We start from the raw sequence: 17,231 nt of genomic DNA on the forward strand, positions 1-17,231 counted from the left end.
ATTAGCCTAAGTCCAGCTTCACTAGTTGCTTTCCTCCACTCTCAGTGTTTGTTCACGCTCACATTTGCCACAAAGCTGTCGTCAACCCAACTGGAAGTTATGAATTGCTTCACTCTGTTTAATCTTTGTTTGATCTGCTCACAGTGGTTACATTAAGCATACTACTGCCAGATTTCTGTCAAAGTGAGATTTTTTTTCAAATTAATTAGTGAAAAGAAGAACACCAATGCGCTGTTGTACAATGCAGTTTTATTTCTTTAATGAAATGCCCTAGCGTCATAAAACAGAACACATTTTCTAATCTTGAAGCCAGCAAGATTGGGAAAAAAGAAAAATCAAAGCTGGTTTTCCTATACATAACTTCCATACTAAGATTACATTCAGAGAAAAAAAATCTCTAGAATTAAAATGTAAGAAGACATTGTTTACACAGCTCTCTTAAAAATAAACTGGACATGTCATACAACTCACATATGGTGCTTTGCTACTTTAATATGCTACAAACAGAATTATTCAAATGCAACTATGCAGCTTTTTTATTACCTATGACCTTTAAATTTTATTATGTTGCAATACCTTTATTATTTACTTCACACTTCCTTACCATAGTATACAATGACCTTTTGTCCTTTTCTGGTGGCTTTTTCTCAGAAAGGAGACCTTCACAGTGGCTCTCAGTGGAAACACCAAGTGCTCAGTTGCAGATACTCAAATATTCAAAGCATTTCATTATACATTCACTACGAGATTAGGTCTCCATTTTTCAAGTTCAAGGGGGTCTCATGACTTGCTAGAAAACTAATGGAAAGAGCTGGTTAGTATTTATTCCAGTTCTCATTGATGAGAATGTGTTCTAGATAGCTGCAATGCCTCCAGCTCCCTCACTGTTGGTAAGCTGAATGTGCACCATTACCTCCTACACAAGAATTACTCTAACTTCAAAGTCTGGGTACTCTCACAATACTCATGGATTAATCGCAACAACCATAGACATTTTCTAACAAATGACACTTTCAACAAATATTCACATTTGTAGAACTGCATAATTTCATTTTCAATGGGATGTTAGTTCAAAAGTACTATTTCACTTATTAAACATGGCTTTAAAAATACAGTATATGTAACACCTGTGTTAGAAGTGTCAGAAAAACATTGGATGAATCAACATTTCAACTCATTGCATTAATAAGGAAAGAAAAGAGCAGTAGTTTTGGAAAAGTGTTCAAGTATTTCCTGAAATACTATATAACAAAATAAAGATCCTAAACTTTGTATGATTGTACTTGAGGCAAATATAATTTGCAAGTGCTTTTTTTCATATAGAGCAATATGAATAATACTTTGTAGCAAAGATATAGAACACAATTTTGACAATACACAAAACTGGAATGTAAATAACTTCAACAGAAAAAAAATTACCTGCCAGTTATAATAATATTCAAGTGCTTCAGTAATGAAATGACCAATCAATCACCATGGCTTACATTGACCACATATATGAGAGATGTGAAACTAACACAAGCTGGATGACAGAAGTACCAATAAATATACATGAATACAGAATCATCAGCTGTTTGGACACAAAAAAAACCTCAGATGAAGTCAGTCTTAAAGAGAACTTTAAACTTAAAGAAACACTTTAAAATAGATAGAATAGAACAGGGGTTAACTTCTGTCCTCAAACAGGAATAAGCCTGTACAAGAAGAGTAAAATTTAGCCTCAACCCTGGACAAAAAACATGTGCCACAATACATAAAACTATATACAACTTAAATAATCACTCCATAGCTCTATATGACAGTCTCATGTTTTTTGTTATAAAAACAAATCAGCACAGTGAATTCATGATTTGTCAGATGCCAGTTTCTTCCCTTGGCTTCACAAAGCAAATTATTTTGTTTCATATTTAGTTAAATTATTTTAAAGATTTTCAATCATCAAATCATATTTCTAAACTTAACACTTCAACATCTTATTTTGCAAAGACATTTCAACACATGGAGTGGAATGTCCAGAGAATTGTGAAGAGGGAAGCTTTTAATAGGTTAATATCAGATATTATTAAAACCTAAAACTTGCTGGTGTTTGAGGACTTATTTATATTTTCCTTTCCTGTGCCTTCCTGATATTATACAAGTACTCCTGCAATTTGCTTGCAAGACTTTTCAGTTGCATTGTGTGGTATTTGGTATCATCCAAACAGTCATAAAACCTTTTATAATCCCAAAAAGCATGATGCAAGGAAACCTTCAAAGACAGAATATATAGGATGAGGTGTGACCTGTATATAGTTGTGCTTTTATTTTTCAAATATCTGTACACTACTATTGTTATTACTTAAAGCCAGGAATGTGTGTTTAAATTGCATTGATAAGTTGCAAGGTATTGTCAGAATTATAAAATGAAATACTTTAATTAAAAAAAAAAAAGCAAATGACAACACCATTGTCCAGCATTTAAGCCACACAGAATTACATAACCCTCCCAGCAGAAAACATCTTCTCAGACACTGAAAATGTCTTATCTTGGTGCCAGTGGGAAGTCCAATGTTCCGTAACATTTAGATATTATTGCAACACAACTACTAAATTAGCTCTCTAGAAAAGCAAAGAGAATTTATCAGTCATCATGAATACACAGACATAGGCCAATCCCATAAAATGTTTTCTAACATAACAGATAACATTGCTCCAATATATATTTTAATGATTACAATGTTTTTTTAAAAAAATGACACAATACAGTAAAATGTCTAAAATCATAGTGAAGCCATAAAAAAAAATCTAGAAGTTTAAAATACTTGTCAATTTGACTAAAATCCATATTTACTCAATTTACTTGAGCTTTTATTTTTTCTTCTCCCCATTGGAGGAACAATGTCTATAGTAATTGTTCAATGCTACTCTGGCTGTGGGCAGCTTCATCTTTACAGTCTTCCTCAATTCCCCTCGCAAACAATTTGATTAACTGGCAGTGAACCCTGAAAAATATAGAAATTGGTAAGAAATAAATGGGGACCACATTTTTAATAACAGTAATTTAATTCTAATAATCCATTCATTTCACACAGCTGGACAAAGTTTCTTACTCTTGACTACAGAAACCACGCCCTCATTTTAGTTACAATCCTTCCCTGCTAAGAGGGCTGGATGTTTTCATGTGTCCTCTTTTATGCCCCTCGTCCATACAAGAAGATCTATGGGCACCTAGACGTGTCAATCTTGTACAATATACAGCATTTATAAAACTCCCCTTTGGACTGCTAAGGGATTATATTTTAACACTTGTATGTAGATATTATGGGTTTGGATCCCTTTGTTCTGAAAACAACAAACAAAACAAGGAACCAAAACTAATCCAAACAACAACAACAACAACAAACTAAACAAAAAACCCTTTCAAATTTCATGAACTTCTTTTCCAATTTAACTATTTGCACAACTGCAAAATTCCTTCTCCGTATGTGAAGACTGGAGGTAAGACTGTGCTGTGTGCAAAAAAACCACAAAGTGTGGGACATAGTATTTCTGTCAGGCAAAGATGTTTACTTAAGCAAATAGGAAAAGCTATTGCTCAGAGTAATGAGGCATTCCACACATTTAAAAAGAATCCTTCCAACACCATCATCACTTTCAGCACTTAAAACACATAATAACAGTTCCTAAGAAGTAAGTACGACTTCAAAGGTAGGGCCATCCATCTCACTCAGAGTGATCATTTACAACACACATAGCTGCAGTATTCTCTGGAAAGGATTCAAAATGGTAACAAAAATATTTAGGTTTATTATCAGAAGACTCAAAATTTGCTATGCACAGGCATCTTTTTAGGATGTCTTTATAAGCATCTTTAAAATCAATGAGAAAGCTTAATTGTTCTGCTTTATAGACAGAAAAATCAAAGCTTACCTCACTTCAATTGCTGAACTATCCAGAGTTTCTCCATCACAATTCCAGGTGCTATTGACAATGTTACAGCAGCAGGCTGGATGATCTCTGCAGAACTGGCCAAAACGTTTCTTTCCAATGTCCATGACATTGCTTTCGTTGTCTTCCGAAAGCTTTGATGTAAATTGAAAGCACTTAACCCGATAAACATCTACAAATGGAAAGTCAAACTGCAAAAAAAAAAAAAAAGAAAGGCAAATCAGGCAATTATAATTAAATACATGTGATGTGTAAAGCCAATCAGCATGCAGCATTCTGTACTCCAGGAAAGTCTGTCCACTCCAATTTTCTAGAGAAGCTTACCTGAGGTATAAAGTGATACTTCCTTCTGAAAAACTGCACAAGTCAAAAAAAAAAAAGCCAAAATGAAACCTTACTTCTCAATGGTCACTGTATAGTGCCTGTTATAGCACTATAAAGCTGCATGGAAGACCATACCACCCTGAATTGGCCTCCTGACTGAGGCCCTGGACTGCAAGCTGATGGGGATAAGAGACTCAGGTCTGGGCAGGGGTAGGAGAATACATTCACAGGAGGATTAAGCCCAGCATCTTGGGTGGAGACACAGCCCTGGGGTGATCAGCTGCCAGCTTTACCAGACCCACACATCAAAGGGGGGAGGAGGAGAGGATCTGGGTGTATGGTGAAAAAGCTTCTAGTCAGAAGCAGTGAATGCCCACCCTCTGCTGTGAAGAGGAGCTCCAGGGGCCCTTCACACACCCAAGGCACATCCAAAGGACCTCCACATGAGGGACAGCAGAAGGGGTGTCATGGCCCATCAAACGCTGCCCTCAAAGCGGTCCCCAGACCCTGCACCAGAGAACTGCTCATGATGCAAAATGATGCAACAGACAAACAGTCTTACAAGGGACAGTGTCAAAGCAGCCCCCTTCAGGGGACACACCTGGGTGTTCCCACCTGCCCTTCCCATTACATTCCAAAAAAAAAAAATAATTTTAACCAGTTAATTCAGCTAGAAAAAGCAGGTCACTTAGAAAACTGCTCTTAAAACTGAGGCTGCAGATTTACACTACAATATTGAACAAATGCTTTAAAACAGTCATCATCAATTGAAGGGACAATAAATTAGAGGATGCCCCCACCAGCCCTGAAAGCAACTTAACAGATATAGAGCTAGTTATTCAGCAAGCTGTATGGAATACATACAGGTCATTCAGTAAAGGCCATGGAGTATGTCTGTGTGTGTCTACAGGAAGTAGATGACAGGGAAGCAAATGTGAAATGTGACTGTACTGATGTACAGTCACCCTTCACTTTTTTTTTTTCCTTCACATTTCCTTAAGTTATCAAGAAGGTTTCCCAAGAAGGGGTTTATGGTGGACACTAACCTGAGATAAGGATATATGCACAACCTTGCATTTAATCTCCACTGCAAAACCAGCATATCGCAGAGAGAAATGGGATAAAAGGAAACTTTTATTGATTTTATGCACTAGATATTAGTCCATTGTTCAGGTAATTTCCAGAAGATGCTAATAAAATCGGGTTGTGACAAATATTAAATATGTGTAGTCACAGTCATAGCTCTCTTTCAAGAGATATTACAATCCAAAGCATAGATGAATCTTCCTGCCTGACAGCTACAACATGTGAAAAAAATAATTTTCAAGCTGAATGCATAACGCTCATCCTGGTCACTAATATGTAGTAAAATACTGCTAAAAGCCTGCAGTCTACAATCAAATTGCAGTTCTGGTAACTTAATTCTAAAACACATTTTTATACAGTTCCCAGAAGTGATTTATTATTCTTCACCACATCTACCTCAGCTATTCATGCTGTGAGTAGTTTCTCATGCCGTGAGCAGTTTTTCATGACAACTATATGAGGGCACAGTTGTGATAAAATAACTTTAAATATTGTTCAAACAGCAAATACCTGGAAAATGTTACAAAACTGAATTCAGATGGCAAAAGTGGAATTTTGTTAAAATGCTACGGCCAAGGAGTTGACTTTGGTAAAATGCTTTGAGCTGCTTTTTTTTCCCATGATACACATGCTAAGATTGCATCATGCAAAATGCATACATTTTAAAAAACCAAACAAACCTGCTCTATAGATATTATTTCTGTCTTAGAAGAATACCAATATTTACACCTTTGATGGACCCTGTCAAAAGGAATACACACCTGATCATCTTGGTTTGTGTGTCTGACGAGATACCGTAGAAAATCGAATCTGGAGCATTTCCGGACTAGAATGAGGTCTGCTGAACCATCTGCCAAATGAGCTGCTGGTGAAAGACCTTTTGGACTTCGTGGACAGGCACAGCTCATATTTACTGCATTGATGGCTAGAAACTTCCCTTTTATAACCTTCCATTCTTCTTCACCTTCTGAAACACATCAATAAAGACATGAGACAGGTAATTATTTGATCTACTAACAAGAACACTAAAAAACAATCAATGGCAACTTAAAAGTCTTCCCTGGCCATATTCATGTACTGTCAATAAATATCTAAAATAAACTACATTTAAAAAGAATATTTTAAAGTATTTGTTTTTCATACACTAACAGAGAAAGTTGCTTTCTCCCTTCTGACTGTGACTATCCCCCATAACTGCTTGCCTGCTCTGGCATATGCATGTCAAATTCAGGATCAGTGCTATCTGGGGAAACTGCAAAGCCACAGGAAAGGAAAAGACAGGTAAATTACAACTCTTGTGGTGTGAAAGTTCAGAGGGATTAACTTTTTAAAGTTCTATTTTTGCTCTTCAACTTGTCAATCTTAAATAAGCAATGATGCAAGGATTGTAGTTTAGTATTTGGTTTCTGAAGCAATATTCCTCTTCTGCCTCAATGCAGCAACTTAATGTTTTTAAAAAGTCAAAGGGAAGGGATGACTCAGGGTGCAGCAAGGACTAGGAAGCTGCTTCCACTCTAGCCCCAAATGCCCTAAGATTAGAACTATTAACAGAGTTAAACATTCCTGTGGGCAAATCTTCAGAGATTTCTGGAAAATAACACAAAGCCTCTTTTCAGTACCTTGAAACTCTCTTGGAGATAACATGTAGACTGAACTTAAATGTGTGCTGGCATTGATACTACCAGGAAGCAGAGAAATTTTCTAGAATAAAGAAGCATTGGCAGGCAATGAAGAGTTGTTGCCCAAACTGGTTTTTCTTGAATATGGATAGAAATATATTAAAAAATGCCTTTTTTATTTTTAGATTAAACATGTTTGTCTTCCTTATCACAATAAGAAAAAGCCAAAAAGCAGCCATAACACTGCTTTTCTCCTACCAACAGAAGTGGGCTCATTTCAAATGAACAATTCCAGAGAAGTAATGAGTGCAGAACAGACTATGGATATACATGTTGTTCTAAGACTGGGAAGACTGAAGTGCCATTAGGGGTAAGATTAAGGAGTGAACAAAAAATGCTTAAGTTTGTTTATGTAAACAAGGTAGAGATTTTGAGGAATGTTAACTGGTCATCTAACATGATTCAGTTCCCCACATTTTGGTTAACTAACAGTGATTTTCAAGGTGCTTTTCTGATGGGATTAAAGATGATTTTTATGCTATATATTTCATGTCCTGAAATTGTGATATTCTTTACTGTCTCAGTTCTAGGAACTTCACATTTACTTTAGAGAATCATTATAAAAATTGTCTAGTGTATTTTGAACCTGAAGTCTGTGATGCATTCATTTTGAATCAACATGTACCAGGCTCTATACATCAGGAAAAATAAAAAGAAAAAAATTGTTTCCAAAGTATTTTGTAGTTGTTCTTCACTATTTGAACTTCTCTTGTTTTCTGGAATTCAATGAAACGTCTTACTATCCACCCTCTAGTAACAGAACAAGAAAAACAGCTTTCCAGGAAAAACCATGTAAGCTTACAATGTGACAAAAGACTTAAGGAAAACAAAAAACTTTATTATAATTTTTCCATCTAGACTATCCCCTCTACCTCCTGAGAAACATATCAGAAATAGCAAGAAAAAACCACAGCTTTTAAATTCAACATTTTGGCTTAATTTGCCACAGTTCTTTTTAATATTGCTTGCTTTACTGCTGATCTTTTTATGTTGCTTCCAAACATGACATTACCAAAAGAAGTAACTTAAATTAGATTCAAAATGTACATCTTCAGAGAGATGAGACATAGCTAAATGTCAGACTAGAGAATGACTGTTCAAGCTGCAGGTAAATGACAAGACCCTGCACTGAGATGAAGGGAACTGAACAGAACATGAACTACTGGAACTAGAAACAACAGGCATTTTCTGATACACAAACAACAAAATGCAAACATCTCCCTTTACTGATAAATTCTTTTGCTGTTTCTCTGAGAAGCATTAGTAATTTAGTCATCAGTGTGTTCAGATATATATTTACATCATAAGTATGCTTAAGGTAAAATGCTTCTTTATGTTACTGTAACAGATGGTTTTCATCTGGTACAAATTTCAGCATATTAGCCAAGAACACCTTCACTGTTCAAAGTAAGAACAAAGTCAGGGTACCAATCACATTTTAAATGACCAACTGCTTTCATAACCATTTTGCAGTGTGTATCACTGTAACAGCACAAATTCTCTGCTCAAAATATCCTGCAGTAGGGCAGTCATAAGCAGGGAGTGCATAAGTGACACTCATCAGTGGCCTATTGTGTACACACACTGCAAGTTGCTGAAATCAGCACAAAGTACTAACAGTCAACATTTACTCAGCACATGCACAGAGACTCCTGCACAATACAAAGAAATATTTCAGCAACAACCAATCAAGCATCCTTCTAAACTTATCTGAATTACACACAAACCTGGTAGGCACAATGAAAGAGTCAGCCAAGACACCCTGCTGAGTGAAAAGCTTATCTGAAGTGGAGATTTAAAATCCTTTCTATAGTGAATCAAAAGTAGCTGATTGTATTATTTCCTTACCAGTAGTGCGTGGATAAGAGACTAGACTGCAAAGAAAGCCAGCTACCAGAAGCAGAATGGAATAAAGTAAACAACATCCTACATAATCAGCTGCTTAATGTCATCTGCAATGTTGGCTAAAACTGTCTTGATTGCTAACTAACCTGTAGCTTTCAAGTAGCTCCTTTGCTAGATGAAAGGGAACAAAAAGGCAGATTTAAAAACCAAACCAACCAACAAAAAACCAAACAACACACGAACATGAAAAAATGCACATAAACCAGCTGACAAAAGAAAAAAGGTTGGCAATTTATAACTACAATCATTTCTCAAAAAACCAATCTTTTTTCTTACCAAAAAACCTACTGTCATATTTGTATTATTATTTCTATGCATTATTTATACTCTAAAAAAAATAATTCTTTAGCTGAATCTGGCCATAGATTAAAATAACCCAAGAAATAGTCTGATTTGACCATCTCTTTACTATATCAAAGATCTGCTAGGATGAAAGCACTACACAAGTGTAATGGGATTTCAAGTTGCACAGGAATCTCTAAGCTAGCAGTGAATCTCCACAGTATGATAATCTTTTTGCTAACAAATGCCTAGAACCTGGCACAATCAGTGCAAAAAAACTGCAATTGTAAGACAGAATATTATTTTTCTTAAAGAAAAGAAGCTAAACACACTGAAATATACAATTAGTATAATTTTATCAGAATTTTCTGAGGTTTGGACAGAGAGGACACCTTACATGTTTTTCACATACTGAGAATCATAGTGTCATAGAATCATTTTGTTTGGAAAAGACTTCTAAAATCACAATCCAAATGTCAAATTAACACCACTAAACCACATCTGCCCAAGTGCCACATCCATGTATCTTCTGAACCCTTTCAGGACACCACTTCCATGGTCAGCCTTTTCCAATGCCTGACAACCCTTTCCATGAAGAGATTTTTCCTAATATCCAAACTAAACCTTATTTGGCATAATTTGAGGTCATTTCCTCATAACCTGGAAGAAGACAGAGAACTCCAAAAGGCCACAACCTCCTTTCAGGCAGTTGTAGAGCATGATGAGGTCTCTTTGGAGTCTCCTTTTCTCCAGGTTAAACATCCCCAGCTCCCTCAGCTGCTCCTCACAGGACTTGTGCTCCAGACCCTTCACCAGGTTTGCTGCCCTTCTCTGGACATGTTTCAGCACTTCAATGTTATTTCTAAAGTGAGGGGTCCAAAACTGAACACAGGATTCAAGGTGTGGCCTCACTAGTGCTGAGTACAGGGGGGAGATGACACTTACAGGTGTTTTCTGTAAGCTGAAAGAAACAATGGATTATCAAGTAACTCAATGTTTAAAAACCAATATACATGCACACTTGAACTGCTATCTTCTGAAAAAGAATAATTTGTGTAATACTATCACATTTTACTTTCTTTTGATAAATTACCTTCATGTTTCAATCCACGTTCCTTGTTCTGTTCTGCCAGCTGTTTCCCACTTTGCTTGCAAATGTAACATCTGAAAACAAAAATACCATTTAATTCCTGAAAGACCTCCACTATTATTAATTTCAAATTTTTATTTTACCCAGTCATTACAAGATCTTCTCCCACCACAAGATGCACCAGAGCACTGACAATCCTCATGAATAATCATAGCCCAGCAGGCAGTGCAGTTATTGAAGTACAGTTCTAAAGATTGGATGTCAGAGGTAACAGCAGCAGAGAGCCAAAAGATCAGAGGCTGGAAGGGACCTCTGATGAGATCAAAGTTGATCTCATCATATGATCAAAGTTGGTCTCACAGGAGAGCTCAAAGTTGGTCTTACAGGACCAGGATGATCAGTGTCTTAGTCAAGTTTTGAGGATCTGTGAGGGTCAAGTCCACAGATCTCTGGGCACCTTGTTCCAACATTTGACTGCTCTAACAGTGAAAGACACTGCCATGCTGCAGACAGTCCATCTCCCAAGTGCTGAGTGCAGGGGAAGAATCACTCCTGTTGACTTCCCTCCTGCTTAGAAATCTCAATATAAGGTAGGCTTTCTTTGCTGCAAGGACATACTGCTAACTCAGGTACAGCTGCTGCTCACCAGGATCCTGAAGATATTTTTGGAAGAGCTGCCTTCCATCCAGTCAGTGCCCAGTCTACACACTTGCTTGGGACAATTCTACCCCAGGTGCAGAACATCTACATCTTTTGAACTTCAGGAGATTCCTATCAGCCATTTCTTCAGCCCACAAAGATCCCTCTGAACAGCAGCCCTGACTTTCAAGATAAACCACACCTCCCAATCTGATATCATCCATAAAACTGCTGAGAACAAACTTTCTGAGACTGTCTCAGTCATTAATTAGGACACTGCACAGTATTAGGCCCAATATTCCCAAGGGACACCACTAGTAATTGGCTGCCAGGCAGACTTGGCATTCACAACTTTTCTAGTAGTCCAGCCAGTTTCTCACCCACCCACTTACCTAGTCCACACCTCACCAACTTAGTTTTAGGAATATACAGCAAACAGGACCAAAGGTCTTGCTAAAGTCCAGGTATGTAACATCCACTGTTTCCCCTTCCAGGAAACAGCAGGAGCCTGGGGACCTGTATGGCCTGGGTTAGACTACATCAGTGAAAAATGGGGCAAAGGAATAACTTTGCAGCCTTTTCAATTATCTTATCACTATGCTCCCCATGCCACTAAGCAGCAAGTTCCTTCAGCCCACAGCTCCTTCAGCCTTTTGTTATGACCAGTGTATTTAAATAATCCCTTCATAAGAAGTAACACCCTTCACATCCCTCACAGAATTCAACTCTGCCTGAGCTTTGGCTTTCTCAATTCCATTCCTGCATGTTTAAGCAATGTCTTTGGTGTTCTTCCAAAGTAACTCATTCCACTTTCACCTTGTCTTTACTACTCAGTTCGTTGCTCATCCAAACTGCTTTTCTATCCTGGATATTCAAGTTTCTGAGTATCTGAACGGATTATTCTTGAACTTTGAGGAGGTACCAACTAACTCTCCTATGCCTTTTTGCACTCCAGGACAGGCTCCCACGGAATCTTCCCAAGATACCCAAATAAACCAAACTAAAGTCCAAGGTTGCAATTCTACTTTTTGTCTCATCTACTTCTCTCAGAAGTTAAAACTCTATAATCTCACAGTCACCACTGCCAAAACTGCCCTCGACCATCACATCCATACTTTTGATATTCTGTAAGAAGACTGGCAGAGCAGCTGTTCTAGCCAGCCTGTCAATCACCTGCATGATCAATCTCACTACCACACTCCAGGATTCCCCTAAATTTCTTGTGCCTGGCCCTACTGCCCTTCCAGCAGTTATCAGGAAGGATAACTGATAAGAAAGGCCTGTGAGGCACCAGGCATTCCTTACTCCATTCCTCAGACCTGGATGACAGCTCTCTCCCTCTGGAGCCTCCCCTGCATGAGGGCACCTGACGGGTCAGGATAGCTGCTCCAGCTGATACTGGTCTGATCTCCAGTGTGTCACAGCAGTCTTATTGTTTCTGGACAAAGTTTGTGGCTTGTCTGTATCCTGCTGTGCTGTTTGGTGCTGTGACAAGTACTTAATGTCTGACAGTTAAATCCATATATAAAGAGGAATAATCAATACTAGTGCATAACTTCAAGCAGGTGAAAGCAAAGAGAAAGGAAGGAGCACTGGGAGATTAAGGCAGGCTCCCTGACTAAAGAAACAAGTGAAGCATATCACAGAGAATTCATACAGCATCATAGTAGCATACAAAGAAACAGGTTAAACAGGCTGATTCCTGAGAGGACTTGTCCTCAGGACAAACCATGCCAGCTGTTATGGCACTAAAACAACCACTAAAATTTCTAGATGCAGTTAGGATGTGAACACTTGAGAATTTCTGAATTATTATTTCCATTTGTAGAAACTACAAGGCATCCAGATCTTTGATTTCTTAGTAGGAACACAGCAGAGTATCCTCAGCATCTTGTAACTGGGTCCTGTGCTGATACATTTTGCTTCACTTAAAACTGAGGGAGGAGAACCAGCTAACAAAATTTTATTAGGTTTTTGTTTAATGATCTGATAAAATGAGGTGTTCTTTTTAATGAGTCCATAATTGTTTTTACAAGGTTATCTCTTTTAGAGTAAGTGTTTTGATATTAAAACCAGCAGTTCTGTAACCTCTATTTATGTACAGGCCTTTTTAAATAGTTTACACCAAATATCCAGAGATAAACATTAGCCTACCCCGTTCTGCAGCTCTCTTGATCTCGTGGAGATCCGTGTGTGTGTTTTGCTGGTTGATAAGCAATTGTTCCTTCATAATAGTGATGAGATAGAAAAGTCTTGAAGCCTACATAAAAAAAGGCATTATGCAGCATTAAGTCATTATAAATCCACATGGCAAATATCTCTACATACATTCCTTGATTTTTCATCTCTTTGCTTCTCTAAGGACTGCAAAACAATAGTAGCCCTCAAGCTGAGAAATCCTTTTCTTATGATATTTTAGACTGTAAGGAACAAAAAAATACCACAGCACCACTCCAATGTTTGAACATTTGTCAGAAGTGCCATTATTTCACTTGACAACTTTAAAAACCAACTAAAAAATTTAGTTATATATCACTGCTGAATCTTAAAATTCGCCTGCACTAAAACTCTCCTCATGCATCTTCTTTCCCTAACACAAGATAAATCAAACAAGGCAAAAGACACTTTCCACTAGCATGGGATTTATCCAAATATTAGGTAACAAGATTAAATCACTCATCTCTTTATAAGGGCAAAATTAACAATTCATTCCATCAACTGAATGTTCAAGATGGAGGAATGCCTATCTCTCTTTGAGTGACTAAAAAGAATGACCAAATGATTAGGACAGATAAGTTATTACTTTTAGGCCATTTTCAATAGGTGGCACATATTCAACACAAATTTATTGAGCCCACTCTCAATGTTAACTCCAAAGTTACAGAGCTTTATATAATGTAATCCAATATACTTGGTACTACAAGGAGTTTAAAACCAGGCTCGGTCAGTTTCTGATGTTTACAAACTTTGAAGGTCGGTTTGTAGAGAGTAAACCAACTGCTTCAATATGCTTACATGCTGACAAAATAATGCAGTAATTAAAAAAATTACCTGAGTAGTCATATCTCATTGGACCCATCCACCGCTTCTTCTCACTATCTTTCAATATATCTCCATAAAAACCATAACCCAGCAATGACACGGAGTATTTCAAAAATGTGTTGTTGTGATGTACAGAAGAGACATCCAGAGGCTGACAGTCACCTATGAAGATTGGAAGTGCAAATGTCTGTCACGCCTTATTTTATTTGCAGCTGCAATCATGACAGTAACTTTAACACTGCAAAGTCATTAAAAATAAAAAATACATATTGCATTTATGGCAATATATATGTCATAAATGCATATACTTCTTACACATAAAGAAAAGTCAATATAATTTTTAATACTTTAAAAGCATTAGACACTAAGTGAGAAGAAAGGGTTCATTATGCTAAAAACATATAATGAAGAATTTATTCTGTAGCAGTGGGAAGGGAGAGAGCTGAAGAACTATTTAGATTGGCAAAGGCTTTTGGGATCATCAAGTCCAAATGCTACCCCAGCCCTCTCAAGGCCACTACTAAAACATGTCCCGAAGTGCCACATCTTGTCTTCTATGTATTGGCACCCTGTGCCAATGCTTGACAGCCCCTTTCCCTAAGCAGAACGATGCAGTATCTCCTGCACATCTCCTGGGTACCACTTAAACCCTGTGTCATACTATCAGAGGATATTCAAGCCGGAAGGAGCCTTTGGAGGTTTCTCATCAAACCTTCCACTCAGACCAGGTTCAGCTATGAGGTCCCATGAGGTTACTCAAGGCTTATCCAGTCAAGTCTTGGAAATCCCTAAGAACAAAGAATACACCACTTCTCTGATGTCCTCCTCATGCAAACCTTGGAGTGATGGTGGGAGTTGTGGGGGTGGGGTTTTTTGCTTTGTTTGGTATTTTGGTATTTGGGGCTTTTCCTGTTTCACAGGGAGGCTGGACCAGATGATCCACTGTGGTCACTTCCAACCTGACCCATTCTGTGATTCTGGGACTTAACAACACAGCTAAAACACTATTAAAGCCACATTTTTCCAACCCTAGTCCAAAGGCTTTAACTCCACAGATGCTGAACAGCGTAAACCATAGGTTAGTAAGAGAAGCACATGTGTAAATCTTTGCAACACCAGATCCTAAAACTGCAGCTGTTAGATACTCAGTAATGATACCAGAAGGCATCGTCACTCCAACTTGGCAAGGGAATATTGAATTGCCCAGGACAGTTGGACAACTAGCACAAAATAGCACCATTCAAGTGTACATGCATTTCTCAAAGCTTTCTCTAAGATAGATATACATATATATAGAGATATAGTGCAACAACTGATGCTTATTGCTATTTACTACTTCCAAAAGAATGACAGAATTCATGAAAACTTTAGCACAACATTTTTGAAATATTATGTTCCCTTGAAAACAATTACTGTAGAGAAAGCAATTAGTTTTTAACCTCCTATATTTTAAATCAAAGACCTAAATGCCAGGAAAAAACTTTGTATTTCAACTCAGCCATTATGTTCAAATTTACCTACTTCACAGACATAAAGAAAGAACTAAATGAAAATGGTATTTTGGGCTACTTCCATTGTTTTTGTAACAACACAGCAAACTGTGACCACCCACCTACAATAATATGAAGAGCTGAAGTTACTGGATCAGAAATGCCAACAGTTGAATAGCATATGCAATCTGTTGATCCTGAAAAATAAAAAACTAGGCATCAATTTGTACCTTTGCAAAACAAGCATCATTGGCACAGTCCTCTGGATTAAAGCATTATGTTCCTTTGGTTTACTCCTTTCTATTTTATGGAACAAAGTAAATACAGGGATATTGTATTATTATTTTTATTATTTAAACTGTAACATCCCACCTCCCCATGAATACAAGTTATGCTGCCCATACAAAGTACAAAAATGTCACAATATAAGCAATAAATATGTAGCAGTTATGAAGGGAAGTGAGTTAATTTAAATGGAAAATTTCACTATTACATTATAGCTTTTATATCAAATGAGGCAGGCATACATTGATTCTCAGCTGTTTAGGATTTTCTTGCTCATTGAGATCTCATGAAAAAAAAGAGAAATTGACTGGTCTGCTGTTTTTTGTGGTCTAAATTTCAGGATGTCATCTTATACCAGAAACTCTTGCTCTGTTCTGTTATTTGAAAATTAGTAAAAATACTTGCTTTTAGGAATTAGTTTCTAGATAAGGTAACAAATTGGATAGAGATGTACCTTTACAGACTTGATGCAAAATACCTACAAGAAGAAAGGAGGGAAGCTTTAGGTTTCACCTATATGCTGTTTAGAAGTGGACAACTCTCCCGTCTTCCTATAAAAAACAAGAGCCTAACATAAGGATCTGGCTTCTGCTCTGCAGCAGGGACTTGGAACTCAGATCCAGACAGACAGAAGTGTTTCTGTGGCAGCACCTAACTCCGAATTTATCTTACAGTTTCTCCCATCCCTTCCATGAAACTGAATTGCTGTAAAGTCAGAGGTAGATAACTGAAAAGATAAACTTTGTCCACATACATGTTCTCAGATTTCCTACCAATACATTAGGTGGAAGAGCAGCTCAAATACAGTGTACTTGATTTCTGAGGCCTTATCAAATTGAAATAGAAACTAATAAAGGAGGAATAAGCAACGATTATTTAAAAACCACTTTTAGTTCTTTTTCACTTTGGAAATAGTCAGGGCATTAGCAGTTAATAACAGGAGCAAAGAAAATCCTTTCCTTTTCAGAAGATTGACACCACTTCCCCTGCCTGTGAATGGCAGGACAGAAGCTTTTACCAAGTAAATCTTATGCAGAAATCTACCACAGTGAACAAGCAGCAGCTCCAGGAGCCAGTTGAAGAGAATGTAACAGAACTGCAGGACAAAAGAAACAGTGTGACTAAACAGACCTCTCACTACAAGGCTGAGGTCCAAGACAGTGCCAGTGTACCATTACAGGTATATGCCATTGCAAGACCGAGGAATCCAGTTTCTCTCATATCACAACTGATGAGGTACACAGATGATGATCTCATGTCACATATAAAGTTCGATAATAGAAAATATTAAGTGGACTTCTGAAGCTGAAGCTATACTTTACTGCCAAGTTTCATATTGTCTCCTATGCTCATGAACAGAAAATTCTGACTACTTTTGAAAAGAAAAACAAAAAAACAATCCCTGAGAGATCTGACTGAAACTTCTACTGCTGAACGTACAAGCCGAACACTTAATCCAGTATTTCTCATTTCTTCCACATC

General features: G+C 37.4%; 1 protein-coding gene across 1 annotated transcript in view; it reads right to left on the reverse strand.

Annotated features, from left to right (window-relative positions):
* Positions 1–232: 232 nt before the first annotated feature.
* Positions 233–17,231, reverse strand: part of CERK (ceramide kinase) — a 41,609-nt gene continuing 24,610 nt past the window's right edge. The window contains exons 7-13 of the mRNA XM_030237977.2: positions 15,587–15,661; positions 13,984–14,136; positions 13,087–13,192; positions 10,297–10,367; positions 6,099–6,304; positions 3,910–4,118; positions 233–2,981 (exon numbers count right to left, since the gene is read on the reverse strand). Coding sequence (XP_030093837.1) covers positions 2,882–2,981; positions 3,910–4,118; positions 6,099–6,304; positions 10,297–10,367; positions 13,087–13,192; positions 13,984–14,136; positions 15,587–15,661 — 920 coding nt within the window. The 3' untranslated portion in view covers positions 233–2,881. The remainder of the gene's footprint in view (positions 2,982–3,909; positions 4,119–6,098; positions 6,305–10,296; positions 10,368–13,086; positions 13,193–13,983; positions 14,137–15,586; positions 15,662–17,231) is intronic.

This window comes from Serinus canaria, chromosome 1A (genome assembly GCF_022539315.1).
Source record: "Serinus canaria isolate serCan28SL12 chromosome 1A, serCan2020, whole genome shotgun sequence".
Taxonomy (NCBI): Eukaryota; Metazoa; Chordata; class Aves; order Passeriformes; family Fringillidae; genus Serinus; species Serinus canaria.